Source organism: Grus americana, chromosome Z, assembly GCF_028858705.1.
Source record: "Grus americana isolate bGruAme1 chromosome Z, bGruAme1.mat, whole genome shotgun sequence".
In the NCBI taxonomy this organism is placed as follows: Eukaryota; Metazoa; Chordata; class Aves; order Gruiformes; family Gruidae; genus Grus; species Grus americana.
The window spans coordinates 386,642-409,957 of NC_072891.1; the positions used below are offsets into that span (position 1 = coordinate 386,642).

General features: G+C 36.6%; 1 protein-coding gene across 14 annotated transcripts in view; it reads right to left on the bottom strand.

Moving 5' to 3' along the window:
* NEDD4L (NEDD4 like E3 ubiquitin protein ligase) overlaps positions 1–23,316 on the bottom strand; it is a 181,326-nt gene that overhangs the window by 24,364 nt on the left and 133,646 nt on the right. For 8 of the 14 annotated variants that reach the window (XM_054811250.1, XM_054811258.1, XM_054811259.1 and 5 more), the window contains 11 exons: positions 22,557–22,723; positions 21,470–21,602; positions 20,175–20,351; positions 18,088–18,162; positions 16,061–16,120; positions 10,754–10,885; positions 10,150–10,269; positions 7,362–7,559; positions 5,948–6,025; positions 4,258–4,312; positions 4,112–4,168 (listed from right to left, as the gene is read on the bottom strand). In XM_054811250.1, the coding sequence (XP_054667225.1) occupies positions 4,112–4,168; positions 4,258–4,312; positions 5,948–6,025; positions 7,362–7,559; positions 10,150–10,269; positions 10,754–10,885; positions 16,061–16,120; positions 18,088–18,162; positions 20,175–20,351; positions 21,470–21,602; positions 22,557–22,723 (1,252 nt within the window). The remainder of the gene's footprint in view (positions 1–4,111; positions 4,169–4,257; positions 4,313–5,947; positions 6,026–7,361; positions 7,560–10,149; positions 10,270–10,753; positions 10,886–16,060; positions 16,121–18,087; positions 18,163–20,174; positions 20,352–21,469; positions 21,603–22,556; positions 22,724–23,316) is intronic. The other 6 variants (XM_054811251.1, XM_054811257.1, XM_054811247.1 and 3 more) reach the window with 3 other exon arrangements.

Below are 23,316 nucleotides of genomic sequence, written 5' to 3' on the forward strand. Positions count from 1 at the left end.
ACATCTCTTAAAAAAAAGTCCTAGACACTGATTTAATGAAAAGGTTATAGGACCATTAAGGGAGGCGAAATTATACAGTTACGGTATAAAAGATCATTCAGTTTTGACCAAAGGAGATTTTGCCAGTAACGCAACAGAATCCAGTTCCTTTCATCTACGGTTTTAAGAGCACCAGGAGGGTGACATGGTAAGGTTATACAGGACCACGAAGAAACTCCCTGCCTCCAGACAACTGCTCCTCACAAGATTCTGAACACAACAGAATCACAACAAAATGATGATGTTGCAACAATAAGACAATGCTCCAAAAACCAAACTAGATGCCACCTGCAACGGCAAGGTTTAAGTTGTCCATTTCCTGCACTGAAAGGGTAACAATAAACATCGGTTTGTTACATGCGCTGCTTTGATTTATGAACTGTATATTAAAAAGGTAGTCCAGATTTTAAGTTTTGTAATAGCTAAGTTTGGGAATAAACACACTAAGTTTCAAGAAAATTCTTTTTATGGCTACTCTAGGTAAAAGCAAAGAACCAAACCCACTTAAATTAAACCACAAGTATTTTCCATGTTTCTACAGCTGGAAAAGACCCCTAAGTTTTGAGCATCCCAAGCTAGTTTTAAAACAGACAGGGATTTGAAAGGTGACATTCATTAAATGTTAACTGAAGAAAATGAAAAAAGATCCCAAGCACATTTCAAGAAATTTGATCTATCAATTAACTTAACATTAAGCCATTATTTTATTTCCCTTTACACATTAAGTCTATTTAGTGCTTATTGAAATTATGGAGAAAGGCTGTTAAGACTGACAGCTCCAGAAACCACAGGAGACCCACAGAGCAGAGCTGCCATAAGGGCGTGATGCCCGATCCGGCCCTTTTCATCGTGCTTCAGCCTGGTCAGTCACATTTCCTTCTATAAGGTTTACTGGGTTTATATCAATTCATTTCTTATACCTACTTGACCTTGACAGCCACAAATCATGGTGGTAATTTTCTATGAAATCAAAGATAATAGAACTGGAAATGACTCCAAGTTTGTCAATTCTTTCGTATTGCCCTACGTACTTAAGAGAATACAATGCTACTGACAAATCGTTGCCTAAATTTTTTTTCAGAGTATTACAGTGACAGGGACTTCATATTATAAATGCTATTCCAGGGCTTAAATGCCCAATAATTAGAAGGGTCTAACGTGAACCCCTCTACCTGGAATCATAGCTCAAGGTTCTCTGTCTTATCCAAAGTGGATGTGGATAACAGATTCATTCCTTTTGCAGCACATTTTTGAAAAGCTACCATCTCTCCTGAGTCTTCACACAAACACAATACTCTGTCTTTCCTCGTAAATCGGGCTCTGGGGCCTTTGAGGATTCCCTCATCTCCTCTGCTTCCTCTGGTCCCTTGCCCAGTGGTGCACTGTTTTCTTGAGGTTTGGGATGCCATGCTAGATACAGCAGTATCCTAGCCAACGTTACCAGTGCTGATGAGAGTAGAATTACTTCAGGTCCTAAATAAGAGACTCCTGTTGATACATCACAGGATGAGTTAACTCACGTCCAGTTGATGATATTTTTCATGCCCTTTTCAAGCAAAATTCTGCTAATTATTCCCATTTTTAGTAATATTTTGCAATTCTTATTAAACAGCATCTTACTTTACACTACAGTGGCAATTTGCCAGATTCCTTCTGATTCCCCATCCTGTTCCAGTGAGCACCTCTCACCTCTCCTACACTGTGGTTTTCTGCTCAACTAATGAGTACATTCTGCTTAATTCGTTGTTTAAATCCCTAATGAATATATTGAAAAATGGTGGATGCAAGACAGACTTTGATAACTGTTCTGCGTATGATTGGAAAACCTTGATGTTTTCCTTCATGATACCTTCCAACAGGTAAATCGTAGTTTTCTATAAGGCTCCTAGGAAATGCACAAGTATATGCACGCTACAATGGATACAGAATGCTATTTTATTCATGGAGGGTAAATAATAATGACTTAGCTAGCTAAGGACCAATCACGGAGAACTACAGACTGTATTTTTTGTTAAAAGATTGACTGCTGCAGAAATTAGAACTGATTACAGTTAAAATCTAAGAATATTCTTTATTCAGGCTACTATGTTACAAGTAATACCTGAATTATTTTAACAGTACTTTGCTTTACTAGTTTGTATGGCCTGCTTAATAGCAGTTTGTGTTGCTCCACAAGAGGAACTTTCTGTGCTGGTTGCATTACTTTTTTACAGTTTCTCTCAGGGATGAGAAAAACATTTCAAAAATAGGACAACAGTATTGGATGATTATGCAGAAGAATTACAAAACGTACCTGGGGAACCAGGACATTAATTGTAGCTGAATCTGTTAACAATTTCAATTTTTATAGTGTATTCTAACAGTTAAATCAACTACATTTTTTGCATCCTAACTAATCACTGTAGCAGAGAAGCACTGAAATGATGGCCAGTTTACATGGTAATGGACACTGAGACTTGCATATTTAGGGTGAGTGCGGCTGATCGCACCCATGACTGATTTCAACGTATGCTCTCAAGTCAGCCACGAAACAAGCAGGAGTCAGCAGGCTCAGTCACAAACCTATCGTTGTGGTCAAATGTCATCGCACTTCCTTATCAATCCTGTGAAAGCAAATGCTCAAGCCACGTCCCTGAGCACTGAAAGCTGTTTGCAATCGTTCCCTAAATACTGAGCACAACATGCTCGCAATGGAGCTGCAGCGTGTGCGCTGTAGTACCGCTAGCACCACCTCTGCTCCTAGAGTCTGCTTGTAATTGCAGTGGTGTGGCACCAGGCTGAGACCAAGAGGATATTTGCTGGAAACAAGTAGCATTATAAAAAACCCCCTCTAAACTCTTGTAAAAACTGCTATATAAAAAGCTAAAACCCCCTCAGATCAAAAGAGGGACTAGAGAGAGATTTCAGATGCAAATACATTTAGTTTCATAACAATTATAAATTCTTTGGGGAATTTTAATTAATGTACAACTTTACCATTCCATTTCCAAGACTAACATATGCTTCAGTAGTCTTAGCAGACTGAAAAATTAAAACTTTTTAAAGGATGTTGGGAGGCTCAACAATTATAGAGATATTTCCAATGAGACAGTTTTATTCTGTGGCTCTTCAGTGGCAGCAGTTTAAAAAAATTTGCCGTATTTAAGTTTCCAGATATCTGTTGGGAAAAACAATTACAGAAGGTACAAAGAATAATAATTCTCTACTGATGTTTGAAAGAAGTTAATCTTGCGCTTGACAACTGTATTATTTCTAATTTTTATTTAAAACTATTTATACAATTTCAAAATTCGTATTCCTTTAGAGAGAGTCTTTTACTAATGATTTAATAATGTGATATATACAACTACAGATAAGCATCAGAGTCAGTGTTACTGATACTGAAGGAAAAAATGTAATACTGTCAAATAAGTGTAATAGTTTAACATTTTAATTCTTAAGTTTTACATGGCATATGTACCCTCTTCTAATGGTTTTGTGAGTTACCTATTTCTGTGAAGATTATGGCATCAGTAGAAATAATATCTCACTAAAAAGTCCAGCTGAAGTCTTAAAAAAAGAAAGAGGAGGAGGAGGAAACCCCCAACCTTTCTGAGCTGCTTTCTTTTCAAACAACAACAAAAACTCACACAGTAGTTCTGAGATGCTGTAGTAAGACAAGTCTACAATGAAACATCACTTACACTAGAACTTCACTAACAGAACTGAATAATATTAATGGGCTGGGTGCAGTTTAACATGCTATAAATAGGAAATAAGATCAGAATCAGCACTGCCACAAGACCTTCTTAAAGGAGAGGAAAGACTACCTTATCAGTGATAATTTCTCCACTGCCTATACGTGGAGTTGTGGCTGTATGATCTTTTCTCATCTTATTTTCTATTCCTAGTGTATATTTTAATTTATTAAGTGCAAATAAGCCATGGGATCATCAACAACAACAACGACGAATCCAAAATATCAACAAGAACAAAAGAAACCACAAAGAAGAAATGTTAATGCTTCACAAGTCAGAGAGGGACAAAGCTTGATGAGCCAATTAAAAGCAAGCTTTCAGTGAATATACAGTACCGTATGAGGGCACTAAGTCTCTGGTATCAATGTCTCCACATATCAACACCTGGCTTCCTAAATGAAGAGTAAAATTATAAAGCTTTCACTTCAATACTTATTACCTCCCTTTGTCTATTTGCTGTAGTACCTGAGTGCTTACTTACTATGGTCTATATAAAACGTTCTTCCATCCAAATGTATTCTTTCCTCCCAGCCGGGCTGGAATTGGGAAATAAAAAAAAAAGAGAAAATAAGTGAAACACTACCACTCTCACAAAGGATGAAGCAATACATTATGCACATCTATTTAAATTGTCTGATAGATGCTTGGGAGGTAGAAAACACAAAATGATCACAGATGCATTATGTCAAGGCCAAAAATCTGGGAAGATTCAAAGAACTGGCTATTTACACAGGTAAGTGTATCCAATACAGTAAATATGTTTTTAAAGCTTGGAAGTGGAAAATTCCTGCGTCAGAGTTTAAATCCATTTCCTACTATGAGGAAATGATCACAAAGAACAGATTGTCCATCATTGGTTAGGTTTGAGAGTTTCTGCTTCTACTTCTGAAACACATGTGGGTTATTTACAGTAAAAACATAAGCCAGGATCCCATTACGGTAGGACAAGAATGTCTAACCAAGTCCTCAATTCCTCCCTTTTACCCATTCCCTTTTCTCATCTTCCAAATGACTACAGTACAGAAAGGAGGATGCATGGCACACTGTCAGTATACGCAATGCTGCCCAGTCTAGCACCCATTCCACCTGTATGCCCTACCTGAGCTTCAGACTGCTTTAAAACAGAGATGAGAAGTGATTTCATTTCAATCTTTTTTGAGAATCCCAGACTGGTTTGGGATCCTCCTCTAAAAAAAAGGTGGTAAAAGAGGTTATCGCCCCTCACCAAAGGCAGCATTTGTCACCACTCTTACCCAAAAGCAGCACTCGGTCTGCTGGCAGAGCGGTTCATCTAAGTAAACTGTAACCCAACTCAGTGAAAATGAGTAGGATTAAAGACTGGTTATTCAAACTGTTTAAAACTAAAATAATTTAACCTGCCATGTCCTGTAGGGTGGGACAGAAGCCTCTTCTGGTGGCACAGCTGTTTGCAGACAGCTTGTCCATAACACGCTGGAGCAATGAGAATGCTGGTGACAATTAGTGGCATGTTGTCACTATGGTTTCCAGCGTCGCAAGTACTATTTCAATGGCATTTTCACAAAAGTATGCTTAGTATGTATGGCACAATGAGCTGAATTAACACTACATCATAAAAATCAGCACCTTAGAAAAAGTGTTTGCTTTCATAGACTAGTCTCTGCCATTAAGGATGCAGGTTTTTTAAAAACAAAGCAAATATTTGACATGACTGTCAATCACTATTATACTTTGGTTACAAGTGTGACAAAACTTCTGATGTTAAAATGATTTTTTTCCTGCAGAATATGGAAGTTTCATTGAAAAATCAAAATGTATTTAGATTTCTGAATGTCAATATAGGCTGGTACATTAATAGAGCTCATTTTGAATCATCTGCTCCAGCAACAGGTCATTATCTAAAAGCACACAGCCAGAGAAAAAAACAAGGTAAGTTTCTTCAAAGTTCAAAGCTTCAGATAAGCAAAGAAACATGCAGTCATTTCAGAACTACTATGGGCTGGCTTCAAAGAGCCTGACTGATTCACAGATCACAATAAAGCTTTTTGGTGCTATATATAAACATGACTTTAATATCTCAGAAAAGTGATGACAGCAACGTATGTGTCCACATACAATATATGACTGCAATAATAGATCAGATCACGTAAGATAGCAGGTATATATTGAAATGCATACACATTATCACTTACAGGAAGAGGGCCCAAATCATTAGGGTTCAGAGATGCTTTTGATCTCAAATGCACTGGAAATTTCAGTCGTGGATCCTCCTGTAAAAGAAATAGAGAACTGTAAATCCAACAGATCAAGTTAGATCTACATACTAAGTCAAACACAGAATTATCTGGAAAAGAAATCTTCCTACATTAGTTACTCTATTATTATTTTATTTTTTTTTAAATAAAACAGATAAACCAAAACATATAAAGGTGATAGAACAGTTAGTATTTGGATGTGTCACATACTTTATTAGGATTCGTATACTGAAATTATTTTTTAAACATTAAGAGTGAGTTAGGGCAATGTAAGACTTTGACTCCATTAAGTGTCTCTCTCCAGAGACATGCTTCAAAAAATACAGCCCTGTTCTTAGGAATGCATACGCTCCCATAAGTGGCATTTAGATACATACGCACGTTTTTGGCTCTTAAAAACATAAGGAAATAAGCCATTCTATCACAAAAAGGCTTGAAAAGGATGAAAATGAGCTCCTTATGTTTTTATTAATGCACAGGTATTATTACTTCAATGTCCAAACGAGGCAAAAAGGGACAAGTAAAATCGGTCACAGAAGACAAATCTAGACAAAAAATGCTTGAGATTTCCACACATAAATTTACTCACATGCACCTGGGAACACCATTAAGAACCACCGTTAAAAATACATCATGTAACTAGTGGTCACCGGGAATATGAATGATGCCTAATGAATTAAAGTGCAACTTGTATTTCAATGGTGATGTGAAATGTTGGGTCCTCTTTGATGGTTTTTCCGAGCGTAATTTTATTTCTGCAATTTGTTCACCAAAGTTGCAGAATTATTGAAAAATGGACCCTCATAACATAAAACAAATACTAAAATGGATTCTGTTAACTGAAGATGATGAACATACATTATATTACTAAAAAAGCAGTGCTAGTCACAGTGAAATACAATTATGGACAGTCTCAAACTAAACAACAATCCAAATCTCCATTGGGCTGTATGCCTCTAAACCCCAAATTTGGGGAATTTAAAGGACAGTACTAGTATGCAATGATTTGTCAAGTATAAAAAGGTCAAATACAAAATGCAAAACACGATTGCATGCTACAGGACGTACAAATGCACCAAAATCTAAGAGGAGATGAACAAATAAGTTTCCTTTCTCTGAGTGCAGCAATGGCAGCACTCGAGTCATGTCACGAAATTCAAGTCTACTGCTACTGTATGTGACTGTATGGAGTGACATCAGTGAGATGTCTACATCAATTTTATGAAATCCCTCCTTAAAGATAAGACAAATGCCATAATAAAACCGGGGGGTATATAGGCAGGAAAACAAAGACAGGAACATTTAAAAGACTGCAAATGATTTAAAATTCATTATCTAGAATTTCTCTTACCCACGTAGTAGTTTTAGTGTTGTGGTCAATGAAGAAGGGCCTGCCATTGGGTGCTATCCGCATCTCCCAGCCAGGGGGAAGGAAGCTTTGTGCAACTTTGTGTTGTGGTTTAGGAGAGTTGTAAGGTGAGGGCTGTGGAGACTGTGGATTGGAAAGGGTGTCCTTCACCGCTCTGCGCACAGGCGAGTCCTTGATACCCTGAAGAAAATGAAAGTACTAAGATTTGTCAAATGTCCCTCAATACTGTAAAATTAATAAAACTTGGTTTCACAGCAAATAGTTTTTCATTCCAGATGTAATTAATACTAGAATAAAGTGCTGGGACTGATTTCCTAGAACTTATTTAGCTAAATTCTGCTCCTTACAACACACTGAGCTTTTTGCTGTGAAGGACACAGCCCTCTGCAATGATTATGTCCAGAGTATTTTACATTTGAGTATATATTTTACTGCAGCTGCCCTGTACAAGTCAGTATTTCTTTTTACGAAGGAAAAAACTAAACGCATTGCTTTGTGCTTCATGGTGCAATACATCTCACTTTACAACAAGAGAGTATCCTAAACGTGAGGCGCTGTTATCCACTTTTCAAAGCATTTCTCAACTATAACTTCAGACAAAACAGTTAACTATCAACTTAAAACAAGTTCCTAAAATAAATGGAGGTTTGCAATTAGATTTTGGACTTTTTTTTATTAAATATAAATGATCACAGCAGCAAAACTGCTTCACTGATCAATGCCTATGGGTTAAAATCAGAAGTTACACGATGTGGGTTTGTTTTTTTAAAAAAATTTCACTGGGAACTGCACATTTAGAGGCCTAAACAGCTTGAAAAATGTGATCCAGATTTGCTCACCTTTGAAAACACAGGCTATTGCAATCAGAAAACAAGACTTAAGTACCATGTTTCAATCTTGTTTGCATTTGTGCTTTTCAGTTACTTTCCAAAAACACGCTCTCATTACCTGATATGTGATAACAGTTTGTTTGCTAAATATTAAGATTCAGTAAATCTACGCATGCTTATTTTGGCAATACTCTAACTTAGCCTACTTTTAATTACTATTTTTTGAGTATTATATTAGAAAATGAGGCACCACCACGGATATTTACAAAATTAGTCTTATTTGTGGCTTGTTTTGAGCTGCATTTGGATGGAAAATGCAGTTAGATTACAGTGTTCAAAAGCAGCATTTAAAGTATCTTGCATTAAACGAAAGCTTCCGTATGTCTTGTACACACAGAAGTTGAACATTTTACAATAAAATAACTATTTAAACAAAAGAAGTAACTTCTAAAAAGTTGAACTCTTTCTCGTGGTTGTATCCTTTTAAGATTTTATTATTAGTAAGTCTACGCCTTACTTTTAAAAAAAAAATTAATTCAGAGATGGGTATAAGGCGGCAAGTTTGTGCTCTTCAGCACCTTTGTGGTTTCTGAGCATTGAACAAACTGATTAGTTGAATATTCTGAAGAGAATACCGATTTTGTAGCTATGGAATATGGATTGCCCTTAAAGGCTAGCTAGAGTTTCAGACGCTTACTCTGAACTGCTTAAACTGTCAACAGCAAGAGGAGCGCCCTTAATGTTTTAGTTTAAGATATTCAGAATATTTTAATTTTATTTATTTAAATTACAGCAAATGTGGTTTTCAAAATTAACAATGGCAAGGGTAGCTTTAAGTAGTTCATTGTGAAAGAGTTTATCTGAATTACATCTAAGTAGAGATAATTTATTTTAAATATGAACTCTAATCACCTCACTACAATCTGTCCAATAATCCTACCTCTGTTTAACAACTTGCCCAATAGTTTGAGTACTTTTCAGTATAAGGAACAAAGAAGAATGATGCATAAAATGAACTAAATGTTACGATTTTTACTGGATTGTTGGCAAACTTTTGCAGGGGTAAAGGAGACCCGAGTAGGAAAGAGACAGTGAGAGAGGACAAAGAAGGTGCCATACTTTCAGTTTGAAGAAGAAATCTTTAAGAACTTACTCTCCTCAACACTGCCACATTTAACTGATTCAAGAGGTTTAATCCCACTTTCATAAGTAAAACACACGTTGTCTTTGATTGCGTAAGAAGCCACTTAAGTTATTCTTCAGACATGTTGCAGTGAACATCATTCAACAGTACTCTGAATTACTTCTAAAGATACTTAAAAGAAATTAAATACCCTTTTGAAAGACAAGGACTATAAAACCCAATCAGTATCTTAATTAAAAGATTTTCCAAACTCAATTGCATGTATTTTCAAAGTTGCAGCATCCAATAAATGTTTCAACTGAAAAAAAGTCTGACTTCATAACTCATAGCACTTGAAGGGAGTCACAACAATGTATGTTTCAGACATGCCCACAGATTACATTTTAGCTGACCAAACCAAATAATCATGGATAAAATACATCATTCAATGACCATAAAAGTTAAGTAATGCTATTGCACTATATGAAGATCCAGATGGAAAACTGCTAAAGAAAACAGCAACATCTTAGGGCAAAATCAGTAACAGGAAAAAGCAGCAGGTTGCCCAGAGAAGCTGTGGATGCCCCATCCCTGGAAGTGTTTAAGACCAGGTTGGATGAGGCTTTGGGCAACGTGGTCTAGTGGAGGGTGTCCCTGCCCGCAGCAGGGGGTTGGAACTAGATGATCTTTAAGGTCCCTTCCAACCCAAACCATTCTATGATTCTATGATTGCTAAAAAGGAAATAAAAAGTTATAAGGACAACAAGGAATCGGAAGTCAGACATAAGTGACCTTTCTTGGTAACAGCGTTTCTCACCTCTAGTGGAGCAGATAAAGTTACTGTGGGTGAACTGAGGCTACGAGGCCGTCTTATCTGGGGTTCACTTAAATGGTTGCTGCTGTTTGCTGTTGACCCAACCATGCCATCTTCTGCAAGCTATTTCAGAAGGAAAACCAAGTCAGCAAACTGTCAGAACCACAACTCATCCAGAGTAAGGACACTTAAAAACCGATGTAACTGTTTATTATTGTTATCATTAGGAGGAAATATTAACTATACTTTCTTAAAGATCCAAGTATTTAATTTAATTCCATTAGAATGGCAAACAATGTATGGTACTGTCAATAGATCAACACAACTTTCAAATTCAATCCTAAGAATGCATTTGCCTCCTTTTATTAGTTCATATGTACCTCTCTGTAAATTCCTTCCATTGTAGTAATCAACTTAATCTGTACCTTAATATTGTTAAAAAGTAACAAAAACCCCCCAACATTGCAATTTTTTATGATTATCCTGAGTTGTCATGACAATGCTTAGGATTATTTTTTTAAATTTCAGAGTTCCGGGGAGATGCTTCAAATTATACGCAATACGTGCTAAGAGTTTGCTCTCTAAGCATTATAACAGATCTTCATACCTGCATAATGGGCCGTGTCCATGTTGTGGTTCGATTGTTATGATTGACATAGTAAGTGCGGCCCTTTGCATCCTTTCTTTCTTCCCAGCCTGAAGGTAAGCCTGGTGTAGTATGTACATAGGCCACTGAAGGCTGTTCAAGCAAGAAAGTACTGTGTTGTTATTTTATAATAGCTAAGAAAAAATATTCATAATTCTGTTGTCTTAAAAAAAAAGGAACTTGTTAACTTGCAACATTCTTAAATGCAACAAACGTACAGGAAAAATATGGGTTCTGATTTAATTTAATAAAAGCTCTTCTTCATGTACCTGTGAGTCAAATCATTTTTTCTCACAATAGATCTTTTGATTCACTTTTGCACAGACTCAGGTATCTTGTTCAGAAAACAGCCAAGCTTATACACCCTCAAACTTTTTAATTTGTAGATTACACATAATGACAAAAAAGAACTTTGTGTTTTAATGATTTTTCCTTAAAAAAGTGAATGGTTTTCCCTTTTATTAGTATGGATGTATAAGTAAGAATTGAAGCAACCATGCAGTCAAGATCTCTCACGTTCTGTTCTGTTCTTTACCACAGGGTGTCTTGAATGAGTTGCAAGAAACGATTGTGGGTTTAAAAACTGAAGTTTAACCATTTTGTTATAGTTACAAATGTTGCATTCAGGGTTAGGTGTCCTGAAGACACAAGATACACCCCAAACTGGAGCCCCAACTTTAGTATGAAAAGATTTTTTTTACTAAAAGTTCCACAAGAAAGACATTGTTCTAACAAAAACATAAGGATAATGATAATTGTGCCAAATAACAGTGGTTTAATTGTCATTAAACAAGTTATGTCACTATTCAACACAATAATTATGTCATTGCGTGTTGCTGATGTTGTCTTGTGTACCTCCTGTGAGGAAAATATTCAAGGCTTAAACCAACTGGACATTTTTTTCTGGGACGTACAGAGGGAAAAAAAAAATAAATGCACTGTAGCACAAACAGCAAAGCTTCTTGAAGAAAAATAGCCAGAGAGGATTTTTAACACTGAGTCTGTCTGCATCTGCACATGTATTTTAGAAGGGGAGGATGCCCAGGGAGATACAGTTTTTAGACTGTGCACTCTACATGAATCTACGTGTTTATTAAGCTTAGTTACTACTTTCTAGTTTGGGACTCCTCTTCTCTTAAGAGATCACTTGCTTGGATAATGGATTAAGAAGAGGTATCCTGGCTGTCAGTGAAGCAAACAAGAAAATCAGAGTACTCCGGAAAGGCTTTTTTCTCAAGTTATTGATGTAAACACAAAGAGCTAGAGAGATACAGGAATTTCTGTCATTCGCAGCAGACAGAAGCAAGCTGCTGAACTCTGCAGGACAGTATTTTTGCTCTCTAATGAAGCCCATGTATTAATAACTGCATCAGAGACTTGGCAAGTGCAAGGTGCTTTTCAGTATCCACGTCTTGACCTTTGGTTCAATATGCATTTGGTTTAGTTATCAGATTAATTACATTAAAATACACATTCATCTATTAATTGTCAGGAGACTATAATGCTGGAGATTGCTTCACTCTCTCAAAATACCTGCCTTGCTAGAAACCTAAAGGTCTTTATTACGTGACAAAGTAAAGCACAGTGCTGAACTGCGCTGTCTTACCATTTTGCGCAGTGCTTTAATTCATCATCAGTAACATTAATTCCTTTAGAAATAGGAAGCTTCATAGTGCTAAGAAAAAGCCTTCATCTAGCAGTCTGCTTTTATCATGGCTTCCCCTGAACAGGCTCCAGCAATGTACGTGGCATTTTTCTTATGGATGGAAAATGTGAATTTACTGGTCCTTAAAGAATTTCAGGTTTAAATGCTGACAGGTAGAACTGCAAAGCAGCAGACAGAAAGGCAAAACTTCTGCTTGAGCTTATTGCGCTTGTTGCACCTGAACAGGAAACGTTCTGCAACGCTGCAAATTCTTGAGCTGATGTAGTAGTTAATGCCAGTGTTCAGATTAGGAAGAAATGGTCTTCACGTTTGAGCTAGAGAAAGGACTTGTATCAATGTCCAAGATGCAGAAAGCAGCTCTGGTTGCTGCCCCTTCCACCCCCAACAATCTGCTGCTTACAAGAAGATTTATGAACTCTTTTCAGACTGCTTGCAAAAGAGATGTTTTTTGCAAGACCTTTCCTGAAAGAAGCAGGATGCTGCATTTAAAAGCATGGTTTGAAGAAAGACTGACCATAAAACCACATGCCTGAAAACAGACTGGACGTAACAAGGGAAGAAGGCTAAGAAACACATGCATACTCGGAATTGTCCTTTGCTCTAAAGGTCAAATTACTCCAACGCTCATCAATCCAATTCACCTCGCAAAGGACTACATATTTAGGGTAACTGCCTACTGTGGAAGTCAAAGGCACGTCTTTATTTCAGACCATACTATTCTTTATGTTAAAAAACCCAAACCAAACCTCATACAACACCAAACCCCGTTTTTTCAGTGGTAAGCCCCAAATGGAAAGAATTCTGATTTACAGATATGCTTTCCTTCTGTCCTTTCACAGAAACATAGTTACCATATATCAAACACAAAGGCCTATCATTTTCACTTCTGCAATTTCAGGGTATCTCCTGGAGTAGATGTGCTGCTGTGCTAGATAAGGGAGAAACAGAGCACACAGACTGAAGTTTCATACAGAACATTAGATCTTTTGTTGTCACTTCATGTATGGCCTTTGGTCATTTTGTTAATAACAGGAGTCACTTTAACTACTGAGAGTCAACTTCAAATTTGGAAGTCAATACAAATTCAGCACTACACAGTAACAGTATGATTTTAGCATCAATCCTGACATAGATACGGGGTTTTCTTTCATGCCTGCTTTGGGAGCCTGAGTTAAACCACTGTAGGCAGACACGTTTGTGTATCACAGTAATGATATCAACAATTTAGAGTAAGCAAAGGTGCCTCTGCTGTGAGCTTTTTTGAGTATTTTGTCCCAATCTGAGATGACCACCTGAAACACAGCCCCTGGTGCAGGGCTGATTCATATACAGCAGCCGAAGTGCAGGGAAACAGAGATGAGCTCTGTGGGCAAATCATCTTGGTAAAGATGAATGAATGAAGACTCAGTCCTGCAAAGTATTAACATTCATACATGGCTCTGAGCTCTTAAACTCTCACTAGGTGAATGCAAATTTGGTGGTTTATGATCATTCCATTTAAAAACATGTCTACAGTGGAAAATTACTACCCAAAGATCAAAGATGTGAATTACGTTGCACAGTAGGATGTGATAACTCTCTTTAGGCCTCTGAAGGCTCCTGTTGAAGTTGAGGATACATTCTTTTTCTACACTCTACATTCTTTGTTCCAGCAAGGTAATTAACTGTAATTCTTGTTCTTGCTTCATATTCTTAAGACCTCTTTCCCAGGACTCTTGCTTAAGTCAGTATATTTGCTTTTTAAGAGAAGAGCAGAGTTGACACAATGAGCTGGAGAACTGCCGAGATAATAGAGAAGGGAAATGAGAATCAAGATACTGAATGGGTCAGAAAGTTGACATACTACAACAGGAAATAGAAAACAGAGGAAAACAGATGAGGAAACTAAGTAATACCCATTGAAACAAACTATGGGACTGATTTATTTCTTTCCTAAACAGTCAAGTGCTGGAAAGACTATGCTGTTTTTCCACTTGCCTGAGTTCAGACAGCTGGCAGGCAATGATAAGGAGTCCACCTTTCCCAAGACTGGTCTAATGGTTTCCAAACTGTTCATCAGTGGTCAGTAAGGCAACAGTAAGTGGACTGAAAACAGTCCACAGACAATGTTTTAGTTAAAAACTAGATAATTAAGGTATCTGATAGTCTGGGAGAAATTGAGAGGGCTGACAGTGATTCACAGATTTCCTGGACCAATGGACGACTGCTACACATTCTCACGTGTTTGCTCTATTCAGGCTATTAATATTGTCTACAGTCCAGAGTAAACATAAGGTGTGGGTAAGTCAGAGATTTTAAATTAAAACATTGAATCATTTAGTTGTAATAATCCACAATCTATTCACTCTATGATGGCATGCTGCAAATTATCGACTTTGAGGATACAGAAACACAAGAGAGATGCTCCAGTTATGTCACCTGATCTTTCCTTTCTCTTTAACACTCTACCAAAATAAATTCAGCTATCAGCAGCCTTTCTCCTCACTATATATTAGATAATATATTATAACAATATATTATTGTTATAATGCAATCTGAAAAACAGAGTTTGCCCTTCAATCTCCTTTCCATATGTTAGATATCAATGTAAAAGATACTCTACCCATGAAACAGAAATTTGGGAGATTTGTCAAGAGCCTTTTACCCAAAATCCTGTACATTACAGTTCAATATAGTGCGCATTTTAACTAACGATTAACAAGTCAAGCAGGTTTTGCAAGGTTTTATTATGCTCCTCTAATTCTAAAATTCAAAACCCAATAAATATAGATAGTATTACAGAATGATGTATTAACACCCAAATTAAAATCTGATATTACCACATATAAATAGGAAACATACCAAGTTTAAATTATATTTCTTTCCCTGTAACAAATTATCTAGGAGTGCATATATTCATAAAGCTATTTATGATAGTTACTGTAAAATTATTTCTGTGAAATAACTTGCTTCAGACTGACATTTAATCAGGTTTAAAAAAAAGGGATGTTTTTGACAAAGTTCAATATAAATTAAAACCACTTTCCTTGTATTACACCTTCAGAAAATCACTTCCAGAATTTTATTGGATGATCAAAGTAAAAATTCAGCCTTGGACTGCTGAACAACTACTGGAAAATGAAAATTGGCATTAAATAAGACCATTAACAGCTATATGATATATCACTGTACCTCCATGGTTCTCAAATTAGGATCAACTGTAAGAATTGAAATGAATCAGTCTAACGGAGAGTAAGGGGAGACAGATGCAAGCTAAAACCACAGCTACATGTGTTCTGATTTGATGTCTCTAATCCCTGGCTCTTTCAATATCAGGTAGTGCATCTTCCATTTTTTAGAAGCCTATGGTATTTCCTTAGTGCATAGCTTTGTTAAAACTCAGGGGCATATCTACAGCATTAAAGACTCATAGTATTTGAGTGAAATTGCAGTGTTTTGAGAAATTTTGAGAAAATCTCAAACAACAAAAAATATAACTATTGATTCAATGGCTGTATTTCATTCAACACACTGCTGCTTTGTGAAAAAAGCTCCTTATTGTACAAGCCCTCAATCTACCCACATTTTATTTATAGATAGTGCTTGATAAAGAGTATTATTACCGTTGGTTCCTCACCACCTGTGACAGTTGAAGAACGAGCTCTCCTAGATGGACCACTCTGCTGTTAAATGATAATTAATGTTACAGATAAGTACATTTAGTGATGAAGGTCACAGATTACTGTCACATCTTTAGGAGTAAGGAATCACAGACACTCGAATTTCTTACAAGAGAGCAATTAGATGGAAGTAAGGTTTAAGATAATAGCAAAAAACCTGATTCATCAATCACTGATAACCAAGACAGAATCTCATACAAAAACCACCAAGGGAACTTATTTCAAGAGTTCTTGTATCCAATTCTAAATGTTCAGTATTGCTAATGATAAGAAGAACATTTATTCTAAATGTGACATGATTATTACCCCCCCCAACAAATTTTGCATGTTCTGCCCATAAATATGGTATTTAAAAGCAAAATGGATACATTCTGGTCATCAATGAGTGCACAGAAGTCAGATGAAAAAGATGGAACTGATACTTGAAAACTGTGAATTTTCAGTAAGGATTAATACAGTCAAGAGCAGCACTGTATTTAGAAAGAAAGTATGTATTTAGTTGCTAGAAGATAAACTATGATTGGCTCAGTAAGGATTAAAGATGGTTAAGATCAGGTTTTAGAGCAATGCTTTAAATTCTGCTGCTTTGAACATCTGCTAGTGAAATGAGTGTTCTACATAATACAGTGAAAGACATATCACCAATCCCAGTCTGACTACACCAGTTAAAGAAGCCCAGACTCCATAAAGTGATATTAAATCAAGAAGCAGAACATCTCTGGAACAGACTGCATTCGGACTGATTTTGTCTAGTAGAGAGAGAGGACAGTGAAGGTGTAACTGTACTGGAAAGCACACCATTGTTTAACCAGAAGAGAAAGTAAAGAGAGGGATACTAGTTCAGAAGCAGTTCTTTGAACAACAGCTATTACATGCATCTGCAAGCAGCAAATGTAGAAACACTGAACAACTCCTGGAACATGTGAAAAAATTAAACTGAGAGAAAACCACTATGGTTATTGTAAATGTCTGCCCAATAGCAACAGAAAGAATAAGCAAAAGAGAGACATCAACTTTAACAACAAACTTATTGATATACTCTATTTACTCAATATTTCTATTAAAAAGATACCCAAATTTGCTATTTGTAGATTCATATGTAATATATTTCTAATAAAAAATTGGGTGGGGAATCTTGGATGAAAAGTATAATTTTTCAAAATATTAAATTATTTTGAAAATCTGACCAGTTTTATTCAAAAGCACATCTTGCACAATCCTGTTTTAAGTAGCCTCTCTACAGCCTACCACCTTTGCAATCGTCATACTCGGGTTGTAGGACAAAACATGTAGAGCTTTCTATCAATTAGATCAAAGGCATGCATGATGTGAAAGATAATCTTTTTTTCAAAACCATCTTTGTATCTTTTCCTCTTTGAAGAATCTACTTAAATAAAATACCAGAAACAGCTGCTTACTTAAATCACTCAGGTTAAAAAACTACAACAGATGCGATTCTATTCAGTTCTATCATGCAAGGACTATCACAAAAAGGCTCCTTTCAACTATGACTAGGTAAACCGCCAATCCTTTTTAATGTTATACAGATTTATATATTCCAAGTAGAATCAATTTATGGGACACAGAAATACACCTGATAGGAGAGTCCTGTGGCTGCTACAGTTCCAAGTGTAGATAGTGCTACTGCCCTCTCCTACACCAGCTGAAAACACCCCTTGGAGGATTTTCTCTCTCCACTGACTATATAGCCTAGTAAACTAAATTTCTATGTTAGATAACTAAAGTTAGTGTACTATGCTGTCAGTCTCAAAATGTTTTTCTCTCTCATGAATGTCGTCATTTTAGTAGCTGACCATGATGGTATTAATTTGGTATCCATTACGATTTGGGATATTCACACGCCCATACTGGTTACCAATCTGTTTCTGACTACAACTGGCCTACGATATTACTGAGAATCAGAGAATGTTCAAACAAAAAGAAAGCAATAGAAGTTAGCTTTGGTTTACCAAGGATAATTGACACTGTTCAGCAACGGTGTCTGTTACACTGCAAGACCTTAATCTTGAAGAAGGATCTCTTTGCTGGAAAAAAAAAAAAAAAAGAAAATGTCTTTAAGTTAAGGTGTCTTAAAAACATGGTGTTTTATTCAGTAATTTTACTTTTCTCCCATTTAATCCAAACCCCTAAAAAAAAAAATCATATTTATGTTGCAGTGTCTTTAGTTTTAATACTTCTACAGAAACGTGGCAAGCAATGAAAAATCTGAATTCACAGCATTCCATCGTGGGCTGTTTCAGATTAACTGCGAAAATTACTTGGATACGCATCTTGTACTCATCTTTAACATCCAAGCTACAACGTTTTAGTAACTTAACCTAAGAGAAGAGGATAGGCCATCCCATCTGGGAAAATATGCAGGAAATTAACAGTTGTGGAATCAGCACTAAAGGGGAAGATTAACTAAAGACATAATGGAACATGAAAATGCCATGGAACTTTTGAAAAACTATTTTCAAGTATCTTTGGAAGACATTTTAGAGAACCTGGAGGGAACATAAGCAGAATAAGGCAAACGTAAAACTTCTGGCTGAATATTGCCAAGGTAGTCTTTGGAAAATCAACAGGCTACAGGTAACCAATGTCTGCACATGGCTTACTGCACCAGTTAACACCTGTATTTGTTACTCACACAGAGGATGCCGATTCCACACGGGGAATGATTACATGGTTCTCATGTCTACGACATCCTGAGCCTGTGGCTGGGAAAGCAGCAAGTCCTGCAGAGCTTTCACTGGGATTACAGCCACAGCGGGAGCCTTGCTGAGATCATCCATTGGCATATTAAGAAATTTCCAAATTTGCATCTTAGTACATGATGCTTAGCTTACTCTTCAATAACAACATTAAAAACAGCTTTAAAGCGTACTGTTTAACAAATGGCAGAGAAATGCTCACAAGTTTGCTGGTATATACAATTTCTCTGTTGACAGTAACCCTTTGTATATATTATAAAATAAAAAAAAGGGCTCATTCATTTTTCTAAAGGAGAAATGTCAACTTGAACAAATTCTGACGGAAAAGAAATGTGATTTCTTTCCCTCTACTATCATAAAAGCAGTGGCAGAATGTAGCAGTATTACCCCAGGCCAAAATACTACCTTTTCTGGATATTAATGGTATGAATGCAAACGCACTAACAAACAAGCAAATGACCTAGCCTATTTATAACCACTCACATGTACCACTGAAAGATAATGAAGCAACACCATGAAGCAAACTAATTGAGAGGCATATCAAAAACTCCAACTCTTTCTGGAAAACATCAGTCCTAAGATGACATTCTGTTAAAACATCAGTGTCTAAAAAAATATAGAAAAAAAGTTGTAATTACACCTTGCTTCTATGTTATGCTAAAGATTAACGTGAAAGGATTTGTCTGACAAATGTATTGACCAGCAAGTGTGAAGTGTTTTCTGGCATTACGTAGATATATGAGGAGAGTGACAAAACACTTTAGCACACATACAATCACTCATCAACTATCTGTTGGCAATTTGGCTGTGTTGTAGATTAACTATGTATGGATGTAGAGACATTGGAGCGCTCTCTGTGTAAAACAATCAAAGGTCAGGCTGGATATACTAAGTTTATAAAACCCTAATATAAGAAAGCACATGCTTTAATATAAAGATGCACAGTTAAAATACTGAACTTAAGAAATAATATCATGTCGTAAAATGGATGATGACTGAAAGAGCATCAGCAGTTTTTCCTCTTTCCTTTGGAAATCCTCAGCTTGATACTCTCTAGTATTACGTATTTTGTTTCACCAAAGGTATAGCAGCAGCAGAGTCTGAAGTTAAACTCACACAGAAGAAAACATTAAATCTAAACCAAGGAATTCTGTTGTTCAGGGAAGTTTGCTCTACAGTGAAATTATGATGGAGTTTTTGGAAGATAAATTTAACCGTATGCTCAGGTTTTCCTGAGACCACCAATTACTACCCATCTGTGTAAATGATTCAGATTATGTCAAACTAACAGAAGATTACAGTAACAGAGGTTTATGTAGAAAGAGCAACGTGTCACGTACAATCAAAGAACTGAGTTGTTCCCCATTGGAATCAGGGGTGACCTGAAGTCTTCTGCTCAGTTCCTCAGACAGCTCCTGAGGACTGGTACGGGATACTGGAGATGCAGGAGGAGGTGGCAATGACAAGCTTAAGGAATCTCCACTCGCACTCGCCTCCTCTGAAATGGTTTCCCAAGGCTAACAAAAGAGAAGAAATTACGTTAAGGATTTATAAAGCCAGACCGAGTCTTCTTTCCCTTTGCCTTCTATGTGACCACTTCATCGGGAGCCTTAATATTTAAGGAATTATGTCAATCCCTAGACCACACAAACAAGCATTCCACTCAGTGTGAAGTAGTCACAGGGAAAAATGGTTTTCATGTTGACCGCAAAACAATCTTCATGTTGATGATAACACAATGCTTTATGATTCAACACAGAACACAATGTAGATGAACAGATGCCTAAAAAAGATCTCATTAAATGAATTCCATCTGAAATTTTGTTCAAAATGTAACTGATTCTGCAGTCTTACTAAAAACTTGAAAGAAACAACTGTCAATTTTAATTTAGAATGAAATGCATAATAGAAAGTACTCAATTAGTATCTGCAAATCAAATATTAACAGGTGATGAATGCGACAATTGTTTCAGCAATCTATTTGTTACTCTGAATAACAATCAGTGAACCAAAACTAGCTTTCACAAAGAATTTTGTCTGTGATTCACATAATAAAATATTCCTTAAAGATGAATGGGATCAGAGCTTTGCACAAACTCCCACTTAAGCCTACAAATATCTACCAAATTTTATTTAGTCTAGCTATAAATTAAACAAACACTCACCCTGATTAATAAGATTTCAGAATTCTAACTAAACCCAAGTATTTTGGGAAAAAAGCCAACAGCTTCTCTTTTCTCTAAATCAAGACACTGAAGGAAACTGAAGTACATGGCAGTTCCAGTCAGTATGTCTCCCTTCTTTTTACAACCTATTCCAGTTATTCAAAGTAGAATATTGAAAGTGTTTCTATCAATGTATTTATAACAAGCAATGCTTGGAACTATAAATGTTTCTCCCAGCATTTGCGTAGTATTTAACATTGTGCATATGCTATCAGGCACCCACAAACGTGTTGGACCTTGAAAGTATAGCTCTGTTGAAGATTTTTATTGTGTCACTGGTATTTTGCTAAACCAATTTCCACAAACACCATGTAAAAACGTTACTATGTATGTTGCATAGTAATTAGCTTACAAACAAGAAACACATCAGCTTGAAGTTTAGTCAACTTAAACCCAAGACCTTTACACACCTCAGGAATGTCTCCACTCTCCATAGGTTCTGGTTCCAAATCCTCACTGATGTGTCTCCGAGAGCGGAACCGCCTATGGGCTGCTTCTTGGTTTATTTGTCTGATATTGTTATCTGAATCAGATCCCACATCACTGGGTAGTGGGGAAATGAAAGTATGTGAGGAGAAAAGAACAAGAAAATAATGAATGTGAAACTAAAACACCTGCTTTGTCCACTGCTTTCAAACCCTCATTAATGCTTTTGATTATAAAAATCATTATTCTTGCATATGTCAGGCTTCATAAATGGAAGACTGTTTAATCCCTCAATCCAAAGTAAATAAAACTGGAAGCACTTCACAACGCCATAGAATCACAGAATCACAGCATACCAGCTTGGAAGGGACCTCAGGGATCCTCTGGTCCAACCTTTCTAGGCACAAGCATGGTCTAGACAAGATGGCTTAGCACCCTGTCCAGATGAATGTTAAAAAATGTCTAGTGTTGGGGAATCCACCACTTTATAAATCTGATCATAAGAAATATACAATGAAGGCTTGAAGAGGAACTCCACAGTAGCACAAGTAGTATACGTAGGTAATGCAGTCTATACCTGATTAATAATCAGGATCTCCTTGGAGCTGATCAGTGTAACTTAATTAAAGCTTAATAGAGTTGATTTTTTTCCCTTAACTTTTCAACAGTGTCTACAGAAGAAAGTAATTTATTCCTGTTAAATTACTTCCTGAAAAATTTCACATCTGCCTGCCAATATTCTAAGGTACATTGTTAATGCACTGACTTCCCTCCCACCCCTTCAGATTTCCTAGAGTTTCCCAGGATACTTATGTGTGTATGTGATTTGCTGTACAACTGTGAAAATTTTTGCATGAATAAAGTATAGTTTCAGATATGTAGCACAGCACCAAAATCATGATTAATCTGTTACTGAATAGTGTGCCTTTATAAACTGCTTTGTAAAAGTCTTAAGACTTTTTCCAGCCTTGAATTTGTATAGTCAAAATGGTTATGTTAGTTGAAAAAATCACTGCCCTTACTTGTAATTTTGCACACATCCACAAAACACTGCACTCCACTGCCACTTACATTAAACTTGGTCGATGCCATTGAGTAGTCCTGTTGTTATGGTTGACATAGTAAGTCCGCCCCAGGTTGTCCACCTTTTCTTCCCATCCAGGAGGCAGCGGAGGAGGTGGTAACTCCTCCTGACGTTGAGATGCGGAGTCACTGGAATCAACTACATCCCATCCATGCTTAGGAGTGAAAGGAAGAAAAAAAAAGAATTAAAATTTTAAAGTTCCAGTCAAAGAGAAGCTATTTCATTGTTGCTTATATTAGTGTATAGGTGCAGGTTCTGAATTTTTTCCACAGAGAAGTTCAAAACTACTTCAATGTAAACCATATAGACATAAACTCCACGGTTACAGTGTGCACCTCATTTCACTGACAAACCCCCTAAAAATCCCATCAGCTTGTTACAAGAGGGATTCCCAACCGTATTTGGGTGGTTGCTTGTTCTAGTAGAGGCTATTAGTAAGGCAAACTTGGGCTGACATTCACTTTGCCAGCCCTAATTGCAGCTAATTCTGAAAATGGATGATGGCTGATAGACTGCTGAGAAGTATTTAAACCTGCTGTGCTTGCGTGAGCTTTATTCTCTGCAAAGTCAACACTGCCAAGGAAATAAAGAAAAATGTTACAACACCTATTTTGAAATGGCCTCTGAAGAAGAGGTACCTAATATAGACCATTATATGTTTACAAGTTACTTGCATAGACTTTCTGAATTCTTCTACTTGGCATGACTTCCACTTCTACTTGCTCACAAACTGAATCAGACAAACTT